Source organism: Pygocentrus nattereri, chromosome 30 (assembly GCF_015220715.1).
Source record: "Pygocentrus nattereri isolate fPygNat1 chromosome 30, fPygNat1.pri, whole genome shotgun sequence".
In the NCBI taxonomy this organism is placed as follows: Eukaryota; Metazoa; Chordata; class Actinopteri; order Characiformes; family Serrasalmidae; genus Pygocentrus; species Pygocentrus nattereri.
In genome coordinates, this window is record NC_051240.1 from 12,336,187 (window position 1) to 12,354,529 (window position 18,343).

Here is an 18,343-nt window from a genome sequence, read left to right on the forward strand (position 1 = left end):
TCTGGTCACTCAAACTCATCCTAAAAGTATTGGATTGAGCTTCATCTCCGGACAATAGAGCTCAACAGCTCAGTGCTGAGGGGCATTATACCCGTCCAGCCGACGCTTAGCACTGAGCCTGCAGATCTCAGGCTGATGTGCGGCTGTTCCAGTGATTCTTTTGTCAATGCTTTTCTGTGGAGATCATACATCCTCTGTCAACACATGGCGCAAAAGCAGCCTAGTCCACTAATAAGAAGGGGTGTCTGAACACTTTTGGAGGTACAGTGTACTATATTTCGTGATCAGGCACAGGCAGTGAGGGAGAAAGCTGCTGGGTGCGCACTTCATTGCTCACGCATCGGCGAGGCGGTGGTGAAGATGTGAAGATGGCGGAGTTACAAATGCTTTTGGAAGAGGAGATTCCCGCTGGTCGAGGCGCTTTGCTGGACAGTTATGCCAATTTAGAGCGTGTTGCGGAATACTGCGAGAGCAACTACATACAGGTAATCTCGAAATGGTGCTCGCTGCGGGCTGTAAGTTACCCGCTCGCTCTGCTCAACCCGCTGCTGTTGTGTGTGGTGGAACGATGCGGCTAGCCGCTAAGCTAACTAGCCACGTAGCGCTGTGCTAAGCTACCTAACTCGACACCCGCGTTCCTGTTTGTATTATATAGCGGCGCAGTTATTGAGCATGAAGCCGTAAAGAACGCGTAGTACACGTAATTGACATGTTTTCTGCTGTACCGGGAGTTTATTTCCTTAGGGTTATATGACCACTCTCTGGCAAGCTAGCTTAGCTAGCTAACTAGCTACCCCTCAAGCTTACGCTCCCTAAGCATTAGCTTGCTGACATCAGCTGAGCCGTTTTATTGATACAAATACAAAGATAATTGAGGGTTAATTACAAGCAGTATTCACAAAATCACTGAAGCTTCGTTTGCCTCTACTTAACGTGCTCGTCAGCGTTTTTACGAGGCTATAAATTGGCGAGCTAACGTTAGGTTAGCTGTGCTAGCTTAGCTGCGTCCGTAGCTGTCGATATGTGTTTTGGTCAAATCTGAGTGGCATAGTTGCACAGCGGTGAGAATTTAAGCCGGTCAGTTCAACGCTGCTGGAATAAATTTGATCAAAGCGTTTAAAATTGTTCTCGTTTTATTCTGCATTAGACACCGAGGGAAAACATATGGATGCAGGTAGCTGCTGATGCTATTACTATCGCTCGCTGCCCCTCCGGCGTAAGGGCTTAGCTAGGATTCACTGTGGAAACTGCAGAGTTCAGAGCTTCACTGTGTTTTTTTGGCTACAAACTATTTTTGGAAATGTGCACAGAAGATTCGTGGTTTTGCACACACCACTAGCTAAATAGGTGGCTACCCAGGGGCTTCAAAACACTTTGAAAGGACATTCTTGGCTAAAACGAGTATTTAATATATCATTTGTCAGGTTATGCAGTGCCCAGCCTTGTATTCCCCAGCCTTCTCGATTTTGAGTCATTTTTGTGTTATCCTGCGTCTCTCCACAACACTGAACATGCACTACGCATACACGTCATACAACCGTTGGGAATCCCCCTACAGCTATAAAGCATTGATGTAGAGGCTAATAAATACAGCACTGAAATGAAGAAATAGCTTTTTAAATAATTTCTGCATTGACCGGCTAGTGGGGGGCAAAACCACTTCAAACTTTTGCCCTCATTTATCTTCCTGCAAAAGCAGTGGTAGCTTTGCATCAGTTCCTCCCACCTTCAAGATGCGTCATCAGAAGGGAGTTTTCCAAGCTTTAAAGCTAGAGACTACTGTGGTACTGTTGTGGAATGCAAGTGGGCATGTTTACAATGTGCATTCTTGCTTAAATTTTTCATTTTGGCTGGTGTGCCCCTTTAACATTGTGTTCCAGACACAGATGCCTCTAAGGAGTAGTGCGGAATGTGATGGATGGAATAAAATATTGTGAATACATGCCTACATATTTGGACATTAACTGCATTGGTGAATCCTCGGCGGATCATTATAATGGTTAAAGTAATTGCCTGTATTATTTTGACTTTTCCTGCGTATGTGGGATCATGTGAATGTCCTCCATTCGAACAGGCGCTGAGACTGGTCAGGATGCTCACAGTACTAAATAAAACTCTGTGATTTGAGGGCTAATTTGCATCTGTTTGCTGTGTCGCTGCTGCAAAGGCCAATATCATGATAATGTGTAACATGCAGTATGTTATATAGTCCTAATCAGTCCTCTCTAGCAGCACTGACTGCTGTTGATCAGGATGATGTTGTATTGTAACCGTCTGTGGGCTCTGCAGCCCAGAGCTAATGACAGTCTGATGGATCTGTCTTAATAGAATAGCTTAATAAGGGGAGAAGCAATCTGTGATTTTAAACATGTCTAACAGCTTAGGCAGAGCGTCTGTGTTCAGGGAGAATCTCTATACTCTGATGCAGTCAGAGTATCATTAAGTGATAATGGCTCTTTGGAAGATTAGTTTGTTTGAAAATGTCCTATTGTCCTGCAGAATGGACCAATATGTAAATTTGGGATGCTTCTTTGAAGGCAATGGCTCAACTTTTCAAAAGCATCACAGATCAGGGCCGTACTACGCTAGATATAGGGATCGTTCTGAAACTGAGTGAGTCATTTCATATGTTTTTTGGCTTCTGTGTGGTGTCTTTCTTCTTGAACCGGTTTTAGCTCAAGAGTTCAGTGTTATTTTTTGCTTGTGTGTGGTTTGTGGTCATGGTTTGGCTGAAACTCCATATTTCCTCTCTTAACCACTTCCTCGCCTGTTGAGATTGAGTTACTTGAAAACCGGAATAAGAGGTTTTGCATAATAAAAGTCCTGAATGCTCAGTCAGTATGATTTCTTGCACACGTTATTGTTATGTGATGATATTTAAGGAACTGGTTGTTGGTAGATCTGTTCCACTTTCACAGTGATGCAGTATTTCTTTGGCAGAAGATTTCTATCTGATCAGTTTTGATTGCTGGCTGTGTATTTGGTATCTCCTCTACCAAAAAGAGTGGTGGTTGAGATGCAGGGGTTTGTCTTACAAATCAAATTCCTGATTTTTTTGTGTAAGCCAGCCTTAGATAAGCTATGAAAGTGGAAAATTTTTGATTAACAGTCAATCACATAAAACAAGAGGAGTTGTCACAAGACTTATTTTTAAAAGGAAAAGAAGTCGTCAGATGTTTTGGAAACAGGCAGAAGTCAGTACTTTTTGATGGAAAGTTGTACGAAAACAAGAATTTTGTATTTTAAATCATGTGGTCAATCCTGCCTGATATGACCAGAGGGAAAAAAGGTACATTTTTGCATCAGGTACATCTGAAGGATCTGTGTTAGTTCTGGATTTTTCCTAGAACTGTGTGTTAAAGTTAAAGATTCTGTTGGGGGTCAGATCAGAATTTTCATTTTTGTGACTGGACGTCTGCCCCATCAGAGACCTGGGTTTAACCTGTGTCCTGGGTGATCTGATCATATGTGCACAGAGCTAAGGAGGTGTGAATGGGGTCCAGTGTGTCTTATCACCTTCAGAGGTGTCTTCGGATGTATCTTCTTTCCTCATCTCTTGTCAAACAAGGACTCGCGGCACCTTTTTGTCTGACAACAAACGCAGTTAGTGACTGACATGGAAATCCAGTCATAAGCACTAGAGACATATCTGAGACTCACGGAAATGCCAGGTGTAAACGGCTTTTCGTCTCACCGTCCGTTTGTGATCAGATCAGTGAAGACTGATGTCAGCACTAAGTGTAGAGCCAGAGACCACCAGATGGGAGGAGCTGGCTTCTGAGTCAAGATGATTAAAGATTCAGGCTGTGTTCAAAACCGCACACGACCATAATTAAATAGTATGTCAAAACAGTGCGCAACTGTAAAGAGTGCATTAATTAGGAGGGTGTAGTGTAGTAGGATATGGCTTTGAACGCAGCCTCGGTGACTTTTAATACAAAATGGTCTTTTCATCCCACTGCGCGCAGGAACGCTCTTCACTTTATAATTAATAATAAATAAAGTGCACTTTATAATTAAGCTTGGATGAATGTAAATTTAGACAAATGATTATCCTCCTCAGAATTATCACAACATGCATTATGATCCACATTTAGCTGAAAAGTATCACATGTTACTAAGCCTTATTATATAGTTTCTTATTTGAACAGATGGTAATATAATTGAAATGCATTGACACTCTTAAATTCTGACTCAGTAAGTTTCTCTAGAACAGAGCATCTCACATCAAACCACTTTGACTCTGTTTGCATCCTAACAATTTAATTACACAGAAATATGTGTAATTCCCCTTTAATTAGTTGTTAATTTGATTGTATCGTGAATAAGTGATGTCGTTTCTGTTGTATACAGTTTTAAACTTGCAGTAGATCGGAATGATTGTGCATATGATGGTTAAGTAAAAAAGAGAACAGTATAATGATAATTTGAATTTAAATGATCAGTGATCAGCCCAAGGCTATTTATAATGTATTTAAGGTTGGTGTAGTAAAGTATGAGGAATGAAGAACGATGTTTGTTTATCTTTGTCAGATGCCTGTTTCTACCTATTATAGTTGTGCTCCATTTTCAAGTATACAGGCTAATGTGTATTTGCAGTACACAGAGAAAGTAGTGCCATGAGTCCAATTAAACAGTAGTAATTCTGCTTTCTTTATGATCAAACATGCAGTTGGGAAGTGGGAGTACTGATGATGTCTATGATATGCTCAGAAAAGCTTATAGTCACATTGTGTTGTAGTTTCACAGTAATGCTAAATATTGTCATATGGCCCAGCCCTGTTAATGCATTACATTTTGAAAGCATTGTAAGGAGCAGAGATGCAAAAATGTCTTTATTAAAAAAAAAATCAACATTAAATGTAAATTTTAAACATTAAATGTAAAATATTCAGCTGGCTGTTTTTAAAGCAGTACTTCACACGCATACTGTCACATTTACTCACTCACACACATTCACACCCTCCCTCTATCCTTTTTTTGGAGTCCCATTTATTGTTGAATCTTGACAGTGTTGCCATGGTTACGCTGCCTGTGGATGATTGATGGTATAGCCATCCAGTAGGGTGCACCCTGAGGTGGTTTTAATGATGGCTGCCACCGCCTTGATTGGTTAATGCTGTGCCTGTCCTTACAGGCTCTCGTGTGTCGAGAAGATTAGTCATGAATGAGTGAGTGTGTGGAGGAGAGGAAGGAGGGCGCGAAGCTGTTTATGATGTGTTTTTTCACCCCTTTCTTTCACTCGCTGTCTCTGTTATGGTAGAATTCTCTGTGTTCAAGACAGACTGTGTGAAAGGTAACTAAAGTTAGACCTCTTGTTTTGGTGAGCAGAAAAAAACATTTCAGAATCTAGTTGGGATATTTATTCCCAGCCTTTCAATTAAGCACAGAAACATAGGTGCACAGGATTTAGGTTCCTGGTGAATAACTGTAGTCACATACTGACGGTCAGTGTTTCTTTTCTCTTTCTTTGTTTCTCTTCTCTCCTTGTGATTTCAGTCTCCAGATAAGCAGAGAGCATTAGAGGAGACCAAAAGCTACACTACTCAGTCTCTGGCCAGCGTCGCCTACCTGATCAACACACTAGCCAACAATGTACTGCAGATGCTGGACATTCAGGCGTCTCAGCTACGCCGTATGGAGTCCTCCATCAACCACATCTCGCAGGTATACACACAAGGGCACAAGTAACCAGGGCTATGTTTAAACTGCAGGTAAAAATGGCCCCAATCCTAATTTATTTTTGAGGGGTTGTTGTAAAATATTGTTGTTAAATTCAAATTAAAACGGTCAGATTTAGTGTGTTTTTACTGTTTACATTGAAAGAAAGATTAAAAACACAAGATTTTAACCACTTCAACCTGGAGAGTGAACGTAGCCTAGTAATCACAAAGTACACTTATATTTTTGGCATTTTGCATATTGTTGCTTTCATGACAACCGTTTATTAAACATTTAGTTTTCTTTTTTTCTCTTTTTTATTTATTTATTTTTTTGTTCCTGTAAACATTTCATGATGAAAGATTGCTTGAAATAAAAATGTTACAATAACATACATTCAAATTAAAGGGGTATTCCATAAATTTTTTTCACAATTGTTTGCATAATTGAATTATTGAGATGTGTGATGGTTCATTTACTTTAGACGGTGGACATCCACAAAGAGAAGGTGGCCAGGCGTGAGATTGGCATCCTCACCACCAATAAGAACACCTCTCGCACACACAAGATCATCGCACCAGCCAATCCTGAGAGGCCTGTTCGCTACATCCGCAAACCTATCGACTACAGCCTGCTGGATGATGTCGGCCATGGAGTGAAGGTAGTGCTTTTGTGTTCATAGGTCGACTCGTATGTCTATCTGCACGTTAAAGTAACAGTAACAAATACGTCACAGAGGTGTATTGTTCTGTTTCGGGGTCTAACCAGTTTGTTTCTCTTGCTTTCTGCTGCGTTACTTGCTCACCGTGTGTGCATGTCTGCTCTTTTAAACTTCTGCACACTAACAGTCTGTATGTTTTCTCTCTTTGCCTCTCATTTGCTTCATAACTGAATGTAGTGGTTATTAAGGTTCAAGGTAAGCCTTAGTTTAGGCTTTTCTTTGTGTTGTATCTTTATGAATAAGATTAGTGGAACTGATTTTTGATAATTTTCATCTCTGCAGGTTAATGCGCAGAACATGAAGGCGGGTACAACCCCACGCACAACTGCCCCGACCCAGAAACCTCCCAGCCCTCCAGGCCCAGGGAAGGGCACTATTGGGTACGTGTATATGTATGAGTGCTTGGTTTGGATCACTGTAGTGAGTGCAGATCCATTTCAGTTTAGGCAAGGCCAGACTATCTCTCTTGTCCACTTTGGGTCAGCACCGCTCTCAAGCTTTTCATCAAAATCTGTTTTGGAGCCCATAAACTAACATAAATGCTCCTGTACTTACCAGTGTTCTCTCTGCCTCTCTTGCCAAGTGTATTCTGTTTTGTTCTGTTTTAATTTTGAACCTGAGCACTTATTTCGACAGGGCAGTGTGGATATGTGCTCTTGTCTCTGAACGTGTGTGCTTTCCTCTCCCTGGGCAGGACTCTGTGGAATAGAACTTGTAACCTCTGTCGTTGTCGTATGCGAAGTGTCGATTTTGTGTCCTTGTGTTTTTAATGCCGTTGTTTGTTTCTGTTGTTCTCCCTTTACTGTGTGACCCCTCCTCATGCTCTTACACCTGCCCTTACACTGTCACCATGGTAACACAGCTGTCAGTCACCAACACTAAGCACTGTTGAACTAAGTTTCCCCAAGTTTGGTCTAAATTTTATTCTTTTTCCTTTTATGAAGGGCCACTTTAGAGTAAATTCAAGACTGTGGCCAAAACTGACATGACATCATCAGAGTTTGTGTTTGAGTCGTTTCTAGTTGTGCCCCTTTTGTACACTAAACACTAATGTTAACAGATTAAGATGTTGACAGATGAGAATTTCCAAAAATTTAACTTGCTGCTTTTTGTACTATTCTTATTTCGTTGCATGTCATCAAGGCCAAGCTGTGAGCGTCTAGGCAACTGAATTTAAACTGAATTTTTAACTAGGATAAAGATCATTTGGGGGGGAAAAAGATTCTTTGTTCTCAGTTTTTGACAGTACTTTTAAAATTACTTTATGTATCCTGATACTATTTTTTCATATCACCCACCACATCACAATGTGCAAGGTACATCAATAAAGCTTCCTCTGTGATGTTCCTCTGGTCGAGTAAACCTTTCTTATGCCAGTTAACAGTGGTTGCCATACTGCAAAGGCAGCATGAATGAAGTGAATGAATTGGCCAGTGAATTGGTCAATGAATCAATGAGTCAGTCAATCAGAGAAATCCAAAAATAAACGGGGGAAACACTGAGGCCCCTACAATAGGTTCCATGCTTTTTGAATGTTTTCAACTAAGGCACTTGTGCATATATATAATACTATATAACGTGCGTGGCAAAATAGATATAATTTTCATGATGCATTATAGAATTCACAAAATTTCCGACTAAGTTGGAACAGACAACAAAGAAACAGCAGTTGCAGATTTAAATAAGACATCAAAAACTGAATAAAAAATAATTCTATTTAGTATTTCACAATCTGCACAGCACTACTTGCAGTTTAACAGGATTAATTATGCTGTTTTTGTGATGAAATATGGAGTTGTTTAGTGTTCTTTTACTATTGACATTATCCATGATATACTCACTGACGTAATTTTATCATGATGATAATAATAAATATTGACATTGTTCAGCTCTTTTTTTATAACTCGTTTTATTGTTAGTGCTCAGTATACAATTGGGACACAGCCACAGTGTTGAGCTGAAGTAGGCGTATGCCAGTGTCCTAGTGTGTAATTGGGGGGCCAGTATTACTGCCATCAGTGCCGTTAGGATTTTAAACTGTAACCCTGCCCCCTCGGCAGGCGCCACTCGCCCTACCGGACGCTCGAGCCCGTGCGTCCCCCTGTCGTCCCTAACGACTATGTGCCGAGCCCGACCCGCAACACGGCCCCACCCCTCCAGAGCCCGGCACGCACAGCCTCCGTTAATCAGAGGACCCGCACGTACAGGTACCCACCCACACACGCACACCTAATAAACACAGTACACACAATAAACACACCTGCACTGATATCCAGGCTGACAATTGCACGAAACGCACAACGCATTTTACAGCCATTTGTTTTTTGAGACTCTTGTCAGAGATCACTTTCTCCTCTTTGTCCACTGAAAGCAGGAGCCGCGGTCCCTTCCTTCCACACCATCTTCCTCTTCCCCCATCCCTCTTTTCAGTCTGTCTCTTCACCTGTTGCTCTCTCTGGAACTCTGTGTTTGTAAGCTGTCTGTCTTTTGTCTTTTTGTCTCTGTCGGTGTGTCTCGGCAAAAATAACAGCCACTCACTAACTTCCTTCTCTCTTTGGCTTCTGCTCTTTCATCCTTGGAGCTTTTCATCTAAGTTCAAATAACCATAGCATCCTCTAAGAAGATCTCTCTCTCGTTCTTGCTCTCTCTCGCTCTAACTCTCGTTCTTGCTTGTGCGCTCTTTCTTTCCCTCTCGCTCTTTCTTGAATCTCTCTTTCTATTTCAATCTTTTCTTTCTGAAAGTCTTCTTTTCTCCTTCATCTCTTTGCTGTTTTGCATCCTGAACTGAACAGCCAGCTTTTATTCAGAGTCTCTCAGGGGATCAAACTGAAAGGAGCAGCGAGAGCAGCCTGATAATCAGGATGTCACAAAGCACATGTTCCTCAGCTTTTCATGTTTTGTCAGCGTGTTGCTACAGTAGCTATGTTTACATCCAAGGAATTTTTCATTTAAAAATTGTTTAGCAATACCCAAATGCTGTTTTTTTCTGTCTTTGTTTCTTTTTTTCTTTTGAGAAAACCATTAGAAAATAAGCAGTGCTGTCTCCACTGCCACTGCTATGGTGAAAAGTGTCCTGAGACAGTAAATCCAGGGTAGATGGAACTAAGATTGTAGTTAGCCAACTAAACACGAAATCCTGTTATGTGAGCAAGACCCCAGGACTGCGGAGGAGGAGACGAGAACATTTTAAAAGGAATGTTTCCACTTTTCAGCTCTTACAGAGGGAGATGTTCAGAAAAGACTACAGTCTTTCTAAAGGGAAAGTGCTCAACAGCTCTATGTGGCACCGAAACATGATCTGCTAATGGTTCTGATGAAAATAATATAAATGTATGCTAAAAAAAATTTCTCATCAGTAAGCTATGTGGAAATGTTGGAAGCCAAAGGTACGCAAGTTGTGACATGAAATTATAAATGGAAACATGTCAAACAAAATTGTTTGTTGATAAATCAAGTCATGCAACAGAAGTTTCTTGTAAATTACAACTTAAAATAAATAAATAACGTAAAGCATTCTTAAGGCTAAAAGTGAGTTTGATGGAAACACGCTGGGTGGCTGAAATTGCATTTTGTCTTGCATTTTTTTACCGCCTGCAAATTTGGATGGAAGCATAGCTGTTGACCAGGCCTGTAAGGTGATCAGCGCACTGTTTTAAATGTGTAATATTCTAAAATATTTCAGCCACTCGCTCTGGACTGAATAACATTTACTAATGAGCTTTCTGGGACAGGTGAAACATCAGAGTTTTTCAGTTGAGAATCCATATCGACTAATTTAAGTCTAGTCTTTGTTTCTTTAATTTGCATAGAAATGCAAGTAAATCAGCGCCTGGTTAGCGATGGGTTTTCAAATGACTGTGTGATTCCTTCCTTTCTCCTCCCCCCCCTTCTGTCTCTTAGTAGTGGCAGCAGTGGAGGCAGTCACCCCAGCAGTCGGAGCAGCAGCAGAGAGAACAGCGGCAGTGGGAGTGTCGGTGTGCCCATCGCCGTGCCAACACCTGCCCCGCCCTCTGCTTTCCCAGGTAATAACTATTCCTCCTTGTGCTCACCGATCCCACAATTTTCACAACCTCCAGTGTCTAATAGACTTGCAGGTTGTTTCGGACACCAGATGACATACTGTTATTTATAAACACTGACAGAAGTTCATCACACAGCTAACACAGAAGTTGTCATCTTGAATCCTGAATTTAATCTGGATTTTTGTTCATATTTGAGATTGCTTAACCCGACGCATGCAATTTGTGTGATGCTACTTAGTGGGGGGTAAACCTTAGCAACAAAACTAAAGAAGCCAGCTTCGAACACTAGATGTGTCAGCTAAATGACTGCATTTGGATTAAGTTGTGGAAATTAGATTGTTGCTGAACTACATTACTGTGCAAAAGTCAGAGACCACCCTTCATTTATCTCACAGATAAGATACTTCTGAGGAGATTAAATCCAGGAGTTTCTGTCCATCCTTTCACTGTGAAAAGACAACTCGGCGCTATGGGTCTGAAAGGATGTGTAGCTGTCAAGAATCTCTTACTGAGAAAAAGAAACAGACAAGAAAGAAAAAATTAACAAATCACATGAAGGAGCTTCTGTAGTTTTTATTTTTCAAAAAGTAAACACTGACAACAGTAATATCATTGAGGCTTCTGTGTAATTTTCTGTTACATGTTTTTTCCTTTTTTGAGGCTGAAAAATGAATAACATAATGGTGTTTGACTACAGGTTACTGTACCTTTTTAGAAGTTGATCAGATTATTGCATAGAAATCCTTCTTTATTTGTCCCTCTGCAAAGTCCCTGTCCTACTAACCTCTGTTATAGTTTACTCACAGATTTCTTCCGTTAGTGAAAGTTACCCACGTCTGTAACTCTCTATTCCTGACCTTTCTTTCTAATTTCCTTCCATTCTGCTGTCATGCGTATGGTTAAACTGTCTCTCCTCTTTCCTCCTCTCTTCTTCTGCTCTCTCTTTCCCTTGTTTTGCGACCTGTGCTGCAGCAGGTACAGCCCCTGCCCCCCCGAACCCCCCCAAGCTCCCTCCCAGCATCCCAACTCCCCCAGCACCGCCTCCTCCCCCCACCCCTGAGCCTGCACCTCCTGTCCCTCCTGCCCCTCCTGCCCCTGTGGCCCCTGCAGAGGCCCCCCCTGAAGTCCCCCCTCCCCCGCAACTGCCCCCCAACTTGCCTGTTAATTCCACCACAAGCACTGCGGCTGCTACCAGCACCCCAGCACAAGGTGAGTTGCCCCCCCACCCCACCCCACCCCACCCCACAATCACTGTGCCCCAGTCACCATCCCCACTCAGTCTCATGCCACTGTCCCCATCCTCATTTCAGCATTTGAGTCACAGATTGTTCACTTCCACCCACATGACCTGCATCACCCTATTCACACCTCAGTCAGGGCTTGGCTGGCTGGTTGCGCAGCCTCAGGCTCGTCTTGCTTGCGCTTCCTTTGGATCTTTTATGCTCTTTTCCTCATTTATCTTTTACTTTATAAAGCTGCTTTCATGTGATCATCAGAAAGTCCTGTTTTCCTTTTGTAAAGTTTTAATTACCATGTCTTTGCATTCAAGTGCTTTGTCTTTGCAGGATTTTCTATTTGGTAGTGCCATTCAATTCCATGAAATTTTCAAAGTAAATACAAAGTACATAAACTACTAGAATAGTGTGAATAACAAGGGATCTTCTTGTGCTGCCACCTCAAATGTTTTTCAGGAACACGAGATCAGTTTATCATATTGACTATAAGACTTATTTGACCTTACCAAGGAAGTTCCAAGGGCTAACATCAACCAAATTAAAGACAAAAATGTCTTAATTATGTCAATTTAATGGCTAAGATGTAAACAGTCATTTGAAGTGGTTTGATGTGAAATGCTCCATATTAGAGAAAACTTACAGGTAAGAATTATTCATAGTGGTGTTGATGGGAGCCAGACAGGAGTATTTCATGCCTCTAAAAGCTTCCTTACAAACATTTATTAAACCGAATGGTTATCAGTGCACTTTCTGGTGGACAGGTACATGCAGGGTGTTGTAAGGCAAAATAGTTCTCAAAGAAATTTTTTTTTCTGGTTTACCCATGTTTGACCACTTATTAACATGTTATTAAGCTCAGAAGGCATGGAGGTTCACCGGTGGTTTTCGACAGAAAATAAAATGGCTATATTTGTGTTGTGGACATTGTGGGCCCCTGGTTTCTGTCACCACCACTGTAAAGAAATCTGAGTTGTTTTCTTTTACAGTAAACCATTTTACATCAAACCACTCTGGATGACTGTTTGCTTCTCAGTGATTAAATTGCAGGGAAATAAATAAATTAATTAAATTCCCATTTAAATTAGCTGACTATCAGGGGCTTACTAAACTGTAGGTACTTCTTCAACTTCAGAAAGGCAGATATTTTAGCACCGGCGAAGTTAATTGTAAGCCACTTTTTTATTACAAAGAAAGATATAGGATTGACTCCTAACCCCACTGTTTGGTAAATGTATCACTTATATAACATGAGCTAGATAGATAGACTGATCTTTTTTTTGGTGTCTTCAAACATTTTCCCCATCCAACGGATACAGTTACAGATACAAGCAAATGTCTAGCATAATTGGTGACGTGGAAAAGTAAATTGCAGTTAGAAAATAATCACATACCATCAGTCACTGAAACCGTCCTTTCCTCCATCAGAAATCAGAAACTTGGGTGGAAATAAATTCTTAGGTCCAGAACTTCTGTTTAATTCTGAGCGCACGTGTAGACAGCAGAAGTGTGTGTTTCTTGTTTCTTGTCTGCTTTTTTTGTGGTGTTTTTTTCCCTCTGTGTGTAATCAGATATGCCATTTTTGTTAAATCAGATGAGGGGCTGCGTCATATTTGCCTGTATTATCACCTTCCCTCTCCCCGTGGACTGTAGCATGTGTTTAGTCTTTATGATTTGCATTCATTTTCTATTTTAGGATGCAGGAAATTACTGTGCATGTTTTTCCAGCGTGATTCAGTATGTTTGATTGATTGTTCTCATGTGCTGTCTTCCAGGAAATGGTCCTCAGTTCTACAGTATGAACCGACCAATGACACGACAGACCACACCATCAGTGGGAGGGTCTCTGCCCTATCGCAGGCCTTCCTCAGTCACCAATCAGCCGAATAATGCACCTCCAAACACTCACCCAAACCTGAGCCAGAACCAGCTTAATGGGGGACCACACTACAACCAAAACCAAGGTAGGCTTCAGCACTCAGCGGTTCTAAATCCCATTTCACACCACATGCGGTAACCGTGCCACATGCTGTGCATTGCCGTGCGCAATACACTTCTATATCAATCAATGTAGCCTTTCACGCGGCCGTGCGTCATGCGGCATTGCGGAGGTAATACACTCATGAAGCCAAAAAATTCTTTTGGTCTGTTTCTGATGTCATGTCAGCAGTTTTTATACTGAAGCAATAGAAAAATGCAACATCTATGCTATAATATACAATCTAGGCTAATAAACAAATCTAGTTTTAGCTCTTTGACTGGTTGACTGAAATCCCTTGAGTAGGTAAATGTTGTGAACACATAGGCATATCCTGCTCTTCATATGGAACTATGTCACCTGGTAAGAAAGTCAGCAACAGTCAAAGCAGTTAGTCCAGCTTTTATTGTTCATCTGTCATCTAAATAAAGTTTGTGAAATAAATGGACAATACAGACATTTATATTATGTGAAGAGCCATTTCTAATGGAAGCAATACTGAGCAATCTCTCTTCCTTTTTGTATTTTTGTTCTCCCTCTCTTCATTTTTCATCCATACTCCTTTCACCATATTTTGCTGTTTTTCCCCTCTCCCTTTTTTGATTTGGACCTTTTAGCCCCCATGGCCCCTCCTCCTCCTTCCATATTACAGATCACACCTCAGCTCCCTCTGATGGGCTTTGTGGCTCGTGTTCAGGAGACCAGTAAGTCAGCAGTTTAAACTGAATGCATCTTCGCATGCAGGATCCCTCAGTCTTTCTGATCTATCTCATTTTAATGTATAGTTAGACTAATATCTGGCCTTGCCATTAGGACAATACCTGGTCTTCTCAGCCAACTCCCACACATAACACACTGCATAGTAACTACCACTCTTCCAGGAGAAAACCTGCTGTGTATTAGCTTGTGTTTGTATGCAGGTGTGATGGCGTGTTCACACCACTGTGTGTGAATGCATGTGTTGTCTAGATACATTAATTGCATGTTGCTTGCATTCTACCTCAACTTGCATGTTCAGGGTTTTGTGCATGTTAATTGTAGTTTTTTTTCTTTCTCTGCTTCACCCCATATGAAACGGACAGCGTGGTAAACTCCTGGAGAAAGGCTGAATGTGCTGTCGTGAATGTGCTAATGTTCTCCTTCATGAACAAAAGCACTTCTTAAGCAGATCATGCTAATCAGTGCATGTATTGGTTAGCTTACCTGTGCGTTCTCTTCATCCCAGTCTCAGATGCACCTCCTCCCCCACCCCCTGCAGAAGAGGCGGAGTTTGTGGACACAGCCCCACCCCCACCTCCGCCAGAGGACTATGAGGATGAGGAAGGTGAAGAAGATGAAGAGTCGGCGGTGGTGGAGTACAGCGACCCTTACGCTGAGGAGGATCCACCGTGGGCCCCACGCAGCTACATGGAAAAAGGTTCCGTACTGCCTTCTTAGTTTCTCTCTTGCTCTGTTTACTTGTCAACAATCCCAAAAAGCACTTGATTAAACCAACACTGTAGATTTTCACCCCTTTCTCTATTAACCTACAGTATTGTGCAAAAGTCAGAGAAAGCCTTCATTTATTACAACAGCTGTTAAGTACAAGTTATTCATTCATGTTTGACAGAAAATTACACATTTTTCATGCTTTGCTCCATGTTTTTGCCTCTGTTCTTTTTGGGAGACTTGCTTTCATTTGTGGGCTATCAATTTGCATTTTCCGTTTTATTCCTTTATCTCAGATACAGCTTCTTTACAGCTACACACCCATTCAAATAGTGTTGAGGTGTCTTCTCTCAGTGGAAGGATGGATGAAAACCTGATTTTTCTCCTCTCCAGTTTTGGGAACTTTTATTTTGTGTTTACTTACTCTTAGGCAGATAGCTTATCTTATGTCTAATCTCAGAAAAACCTCTTGAAAACTGAACAGCTTGTACTTAATGGCTGTTTTGATTGGAAATTATATGAAGGAATATATATTTTTGTGAAATTTAGTAAATAAACAGCAAAGAAGCATTAAAATGTGCAGAACTGTGTTCTCTGTAGGGGATTAATTTCACTGTAAATCACGTATTGATGTGCTGAGTGGAGATGTGTTCAAGATGCATGGGAATGCCTGGCCTTAACAGCTGTACATTTCTCTGTCCTCTTGTGATCAGATCACTTAGCGCAGGTGTGAAGAGGGGGTCTAAATTTGATTCTTTTTTTCTGGCAGTGGTGGCGATCTACGATTACACACGCGATAAGGAGGACGAGCTCTCCTTCCAGGAGGGGGCAATCATTTATGTGATCAAGAAGAATGATGACGGCTGGTTCGAGGGGGTGATGAACGGCACTACGGGTCTCTTCCCTGGAAACTATGTCGAGTCAATCATGCACTACGCCGACTGAGCCAGCAGAGGATGCTATTCCTCTCACATCCAAAAATCTTCCTTAATACACCCATACAGGCACACTACACAGACACACACACTCAAACACACACTTTACACACAGAGACTGCAGAACATATACTGACTTGCACCTGAGATGCATACACTTTTTCACAAACAGGCAACATTTGGATGGAGAGAATTTCAAATGGATGGATGAAAAAAGTCCTGAGCAGAGGAGTCCATGTACAGAGGAGAGGACAGAGTGTAATACACTGTATATTCGATCAGTGAAGGACAGTTCCTTCAAACTTGGCTTTATCCCAGCAAATGAATGGTGTTCTCTGATGTGAAAGATGTGCGGTGTTGTACATTGGGAGAGTGGTTGAAAACTGTAAGATACAGACTTAAAGATATATAAAGACCATCTCATGTCTTAATTTTAATCTCATATTATAACACTAAATGCTGACCTGTGGTGACCCCATAATGCCCCCTCACTCGCCTTTTTCCAGAGAACTGCCTGCACTCTGGAGGAATGGTGGGAATCTAATGAAGTAGAAAGGACAGCCAGCTTCTGCCACCTTCATCTCCGTGTGTTTTTCGGTTTTCTGACAGGAAAGTAGGGCACAGCGCTTGACTGCTGCAAGGCAGAGAAGGTGATGCGTCCTCATTTTGGCCAAATGGCTGCTCTACAGGCAAGAAACGATAGGCTTTTTGTTCAGTTTTGTGGACCTTAACACTACAGATAAATGGTAAGTTGTGCTTTTTAGAAGTGGTTCATTTTCTTTTCTGGTGATTTTGTTTTCTCTATATAAAGAGATCAGTATGGGATCAGTTTGAAGTCTTTAGGCTATACCAAAGGATTCAGATGCATTTAGGTGTGGACCGTGGAGTGACAACGTGACCGAATACAACCTTAAGATTATTAATTTTTCCGTCATTCCTTTACATTTCGTACTTTTCCATCAGAGGTTTTATTGCTGAGTTTTGCAATGATCTATATTCTTTGTATGTATAACACTATTGAAATTTAAGCTTGTGCCATAAAAGAAGTGTTCATAGATAGTCAGAAAAGTTTATGAAGAAGACTTTAAGATTCTCTCCACCATCGTTTGTGTTAGTCAGAGAAAAACAGAAGTGGTGGACTTTTCTTTATCGTTTTGACCAACTCAAGAAATACACTATATGTATGTTATATATTGATTTTTATGATATTGGTAATGCGTTGGTGTATATGACTGACATAAGAACAAGAGAACACCCACTTTATCTGCAATAATGAAGGCACAGTTAGAAAGTTCTCTGCGTTCATTCGCAGAGGCTTGAAAGCACAAGCAGAAATGATACAAAGGCCTGGAAAGAGATACTTAAAGGTTGGGAAGGTTGATGTGTGAGTAAAGATAAGAACACAAATAAAAACCAGCCCAAACTTCTGAACATTCTCACACAGATGTGGTTCATTCCACTCATTCAGAACTGTGCCAACAGCACAGACGTTTTTTTCTTTTCTTTTTTCTATGAGGTACATTGATGTCTATATGTAAGTCTGTATGTGAGGATGTGTACGTGAGAGAGAGAATGGTGTGAAATTGTTTGTGGATTATTGGTGACTGACTTGCTCGTCTGTGCAAATTTTTTATTTTCGATGGAGGGTTTGTGGCAGTGTGAGTCTTGCATGTTGATCATTTCTGTGATTTCTTTTTTTTCCCCTGCTGATGGAGAATAAACTGGATTTATCTAGTATGCATACTCAAGTTCTTTGTGTATGAGAATCTCTGTTCAACACCTCAGAAAAAGCCTTCTGTGATCAAAACCCTCTGAATATGGTGTCTTACATGCCACAATTACTAGGAATGTAACAATTCACTAAATCTACGTTTGGATTCGTGATGACTGGGTTCATGATTGTGTTTTCTCACAGTATTTTAAACAATATTAAAATGAAGAAAAATTATGACTACAATGATGTTGCATAGCTTAGTAACAACTCTATCTGAGAGGCTGCTGATCGTTTGCTAATGATCGGATTTGAGAAGTGCAGCTGCAGTAGATTCATACTCCATGATGCATATGGTCAAATACTGCACTGTAATATCACATTGCATTGTTGAGACATGAAAACTTTTTTTTTTTGGTAAGATTTGTTGTTTCCAAGGTCCAGAGGCCAATGCGTATAAAAATTTGCAGACGTCTTGAGACGCCACATCTGTTTTAATCAAGGCCATTTTAAAAACTTTGCTCATCGTTTGTGTTCTGCTGGCACCACTTTGGCGCAGTGCTTGGACCCCTAGTGATCACTACTTGCGTTGTAATTGGCAGACAGCTGTTTGGCTCTCATAGCGGTTACAGTCCATGGAAACCAGTGTGTTCTA

At 41.1% G+C, this 18,343-nt stretch overlaps 1 protein-coding gene across 11 annotated transcripts; it reads left to right on the plus strand.

The window, feature by feature from the left end:
* Positions 1-129: 129 nt before the first annotated feature.
* Positions 130-17,714, plus strand: abi2b (abl-interactor 2b). Of its 11 annotated transcripts, XM_037536465.1 has the most exons (12): positions 130-485; positions 5,500-5,667; positions 6,146-6,322; positions 6,560-6,577; positions 6,665-6,762; positions 8,443-8,589; positions 10,283-10,404; positions 11,377-11,613; positions 13,412-13,600; positions 14,232-14,318; positions 14,840-15,031; positions 15,812-17,714. In XM_037536465.1, exons 1-12 carry the CDS (start codon positions 369-371, stop codon positions 15,985-15,987), a joined length of 1,728 nt encoding a protein of 575 aa, XP_037392362.1. In that variant the 5' UTR covers positions 130-368; the 3' UTR covers positions 15,988-17,714. The 11 variants fall into 11 exon arrangements, with proteins under 11 accessions (XP_037392362.1, XP_037392363.1, XP_017557703.2 ...); XM_037536466.1 differs by lacking the exon at positions 6,560-6,577; XM_037536467.1 differs by lacking the exon at positions 8,443-8,589 and having other exon boundaries at positions 132-485.
* Positions 17,715-18,343: the final 629 nt, after the last annotated feature.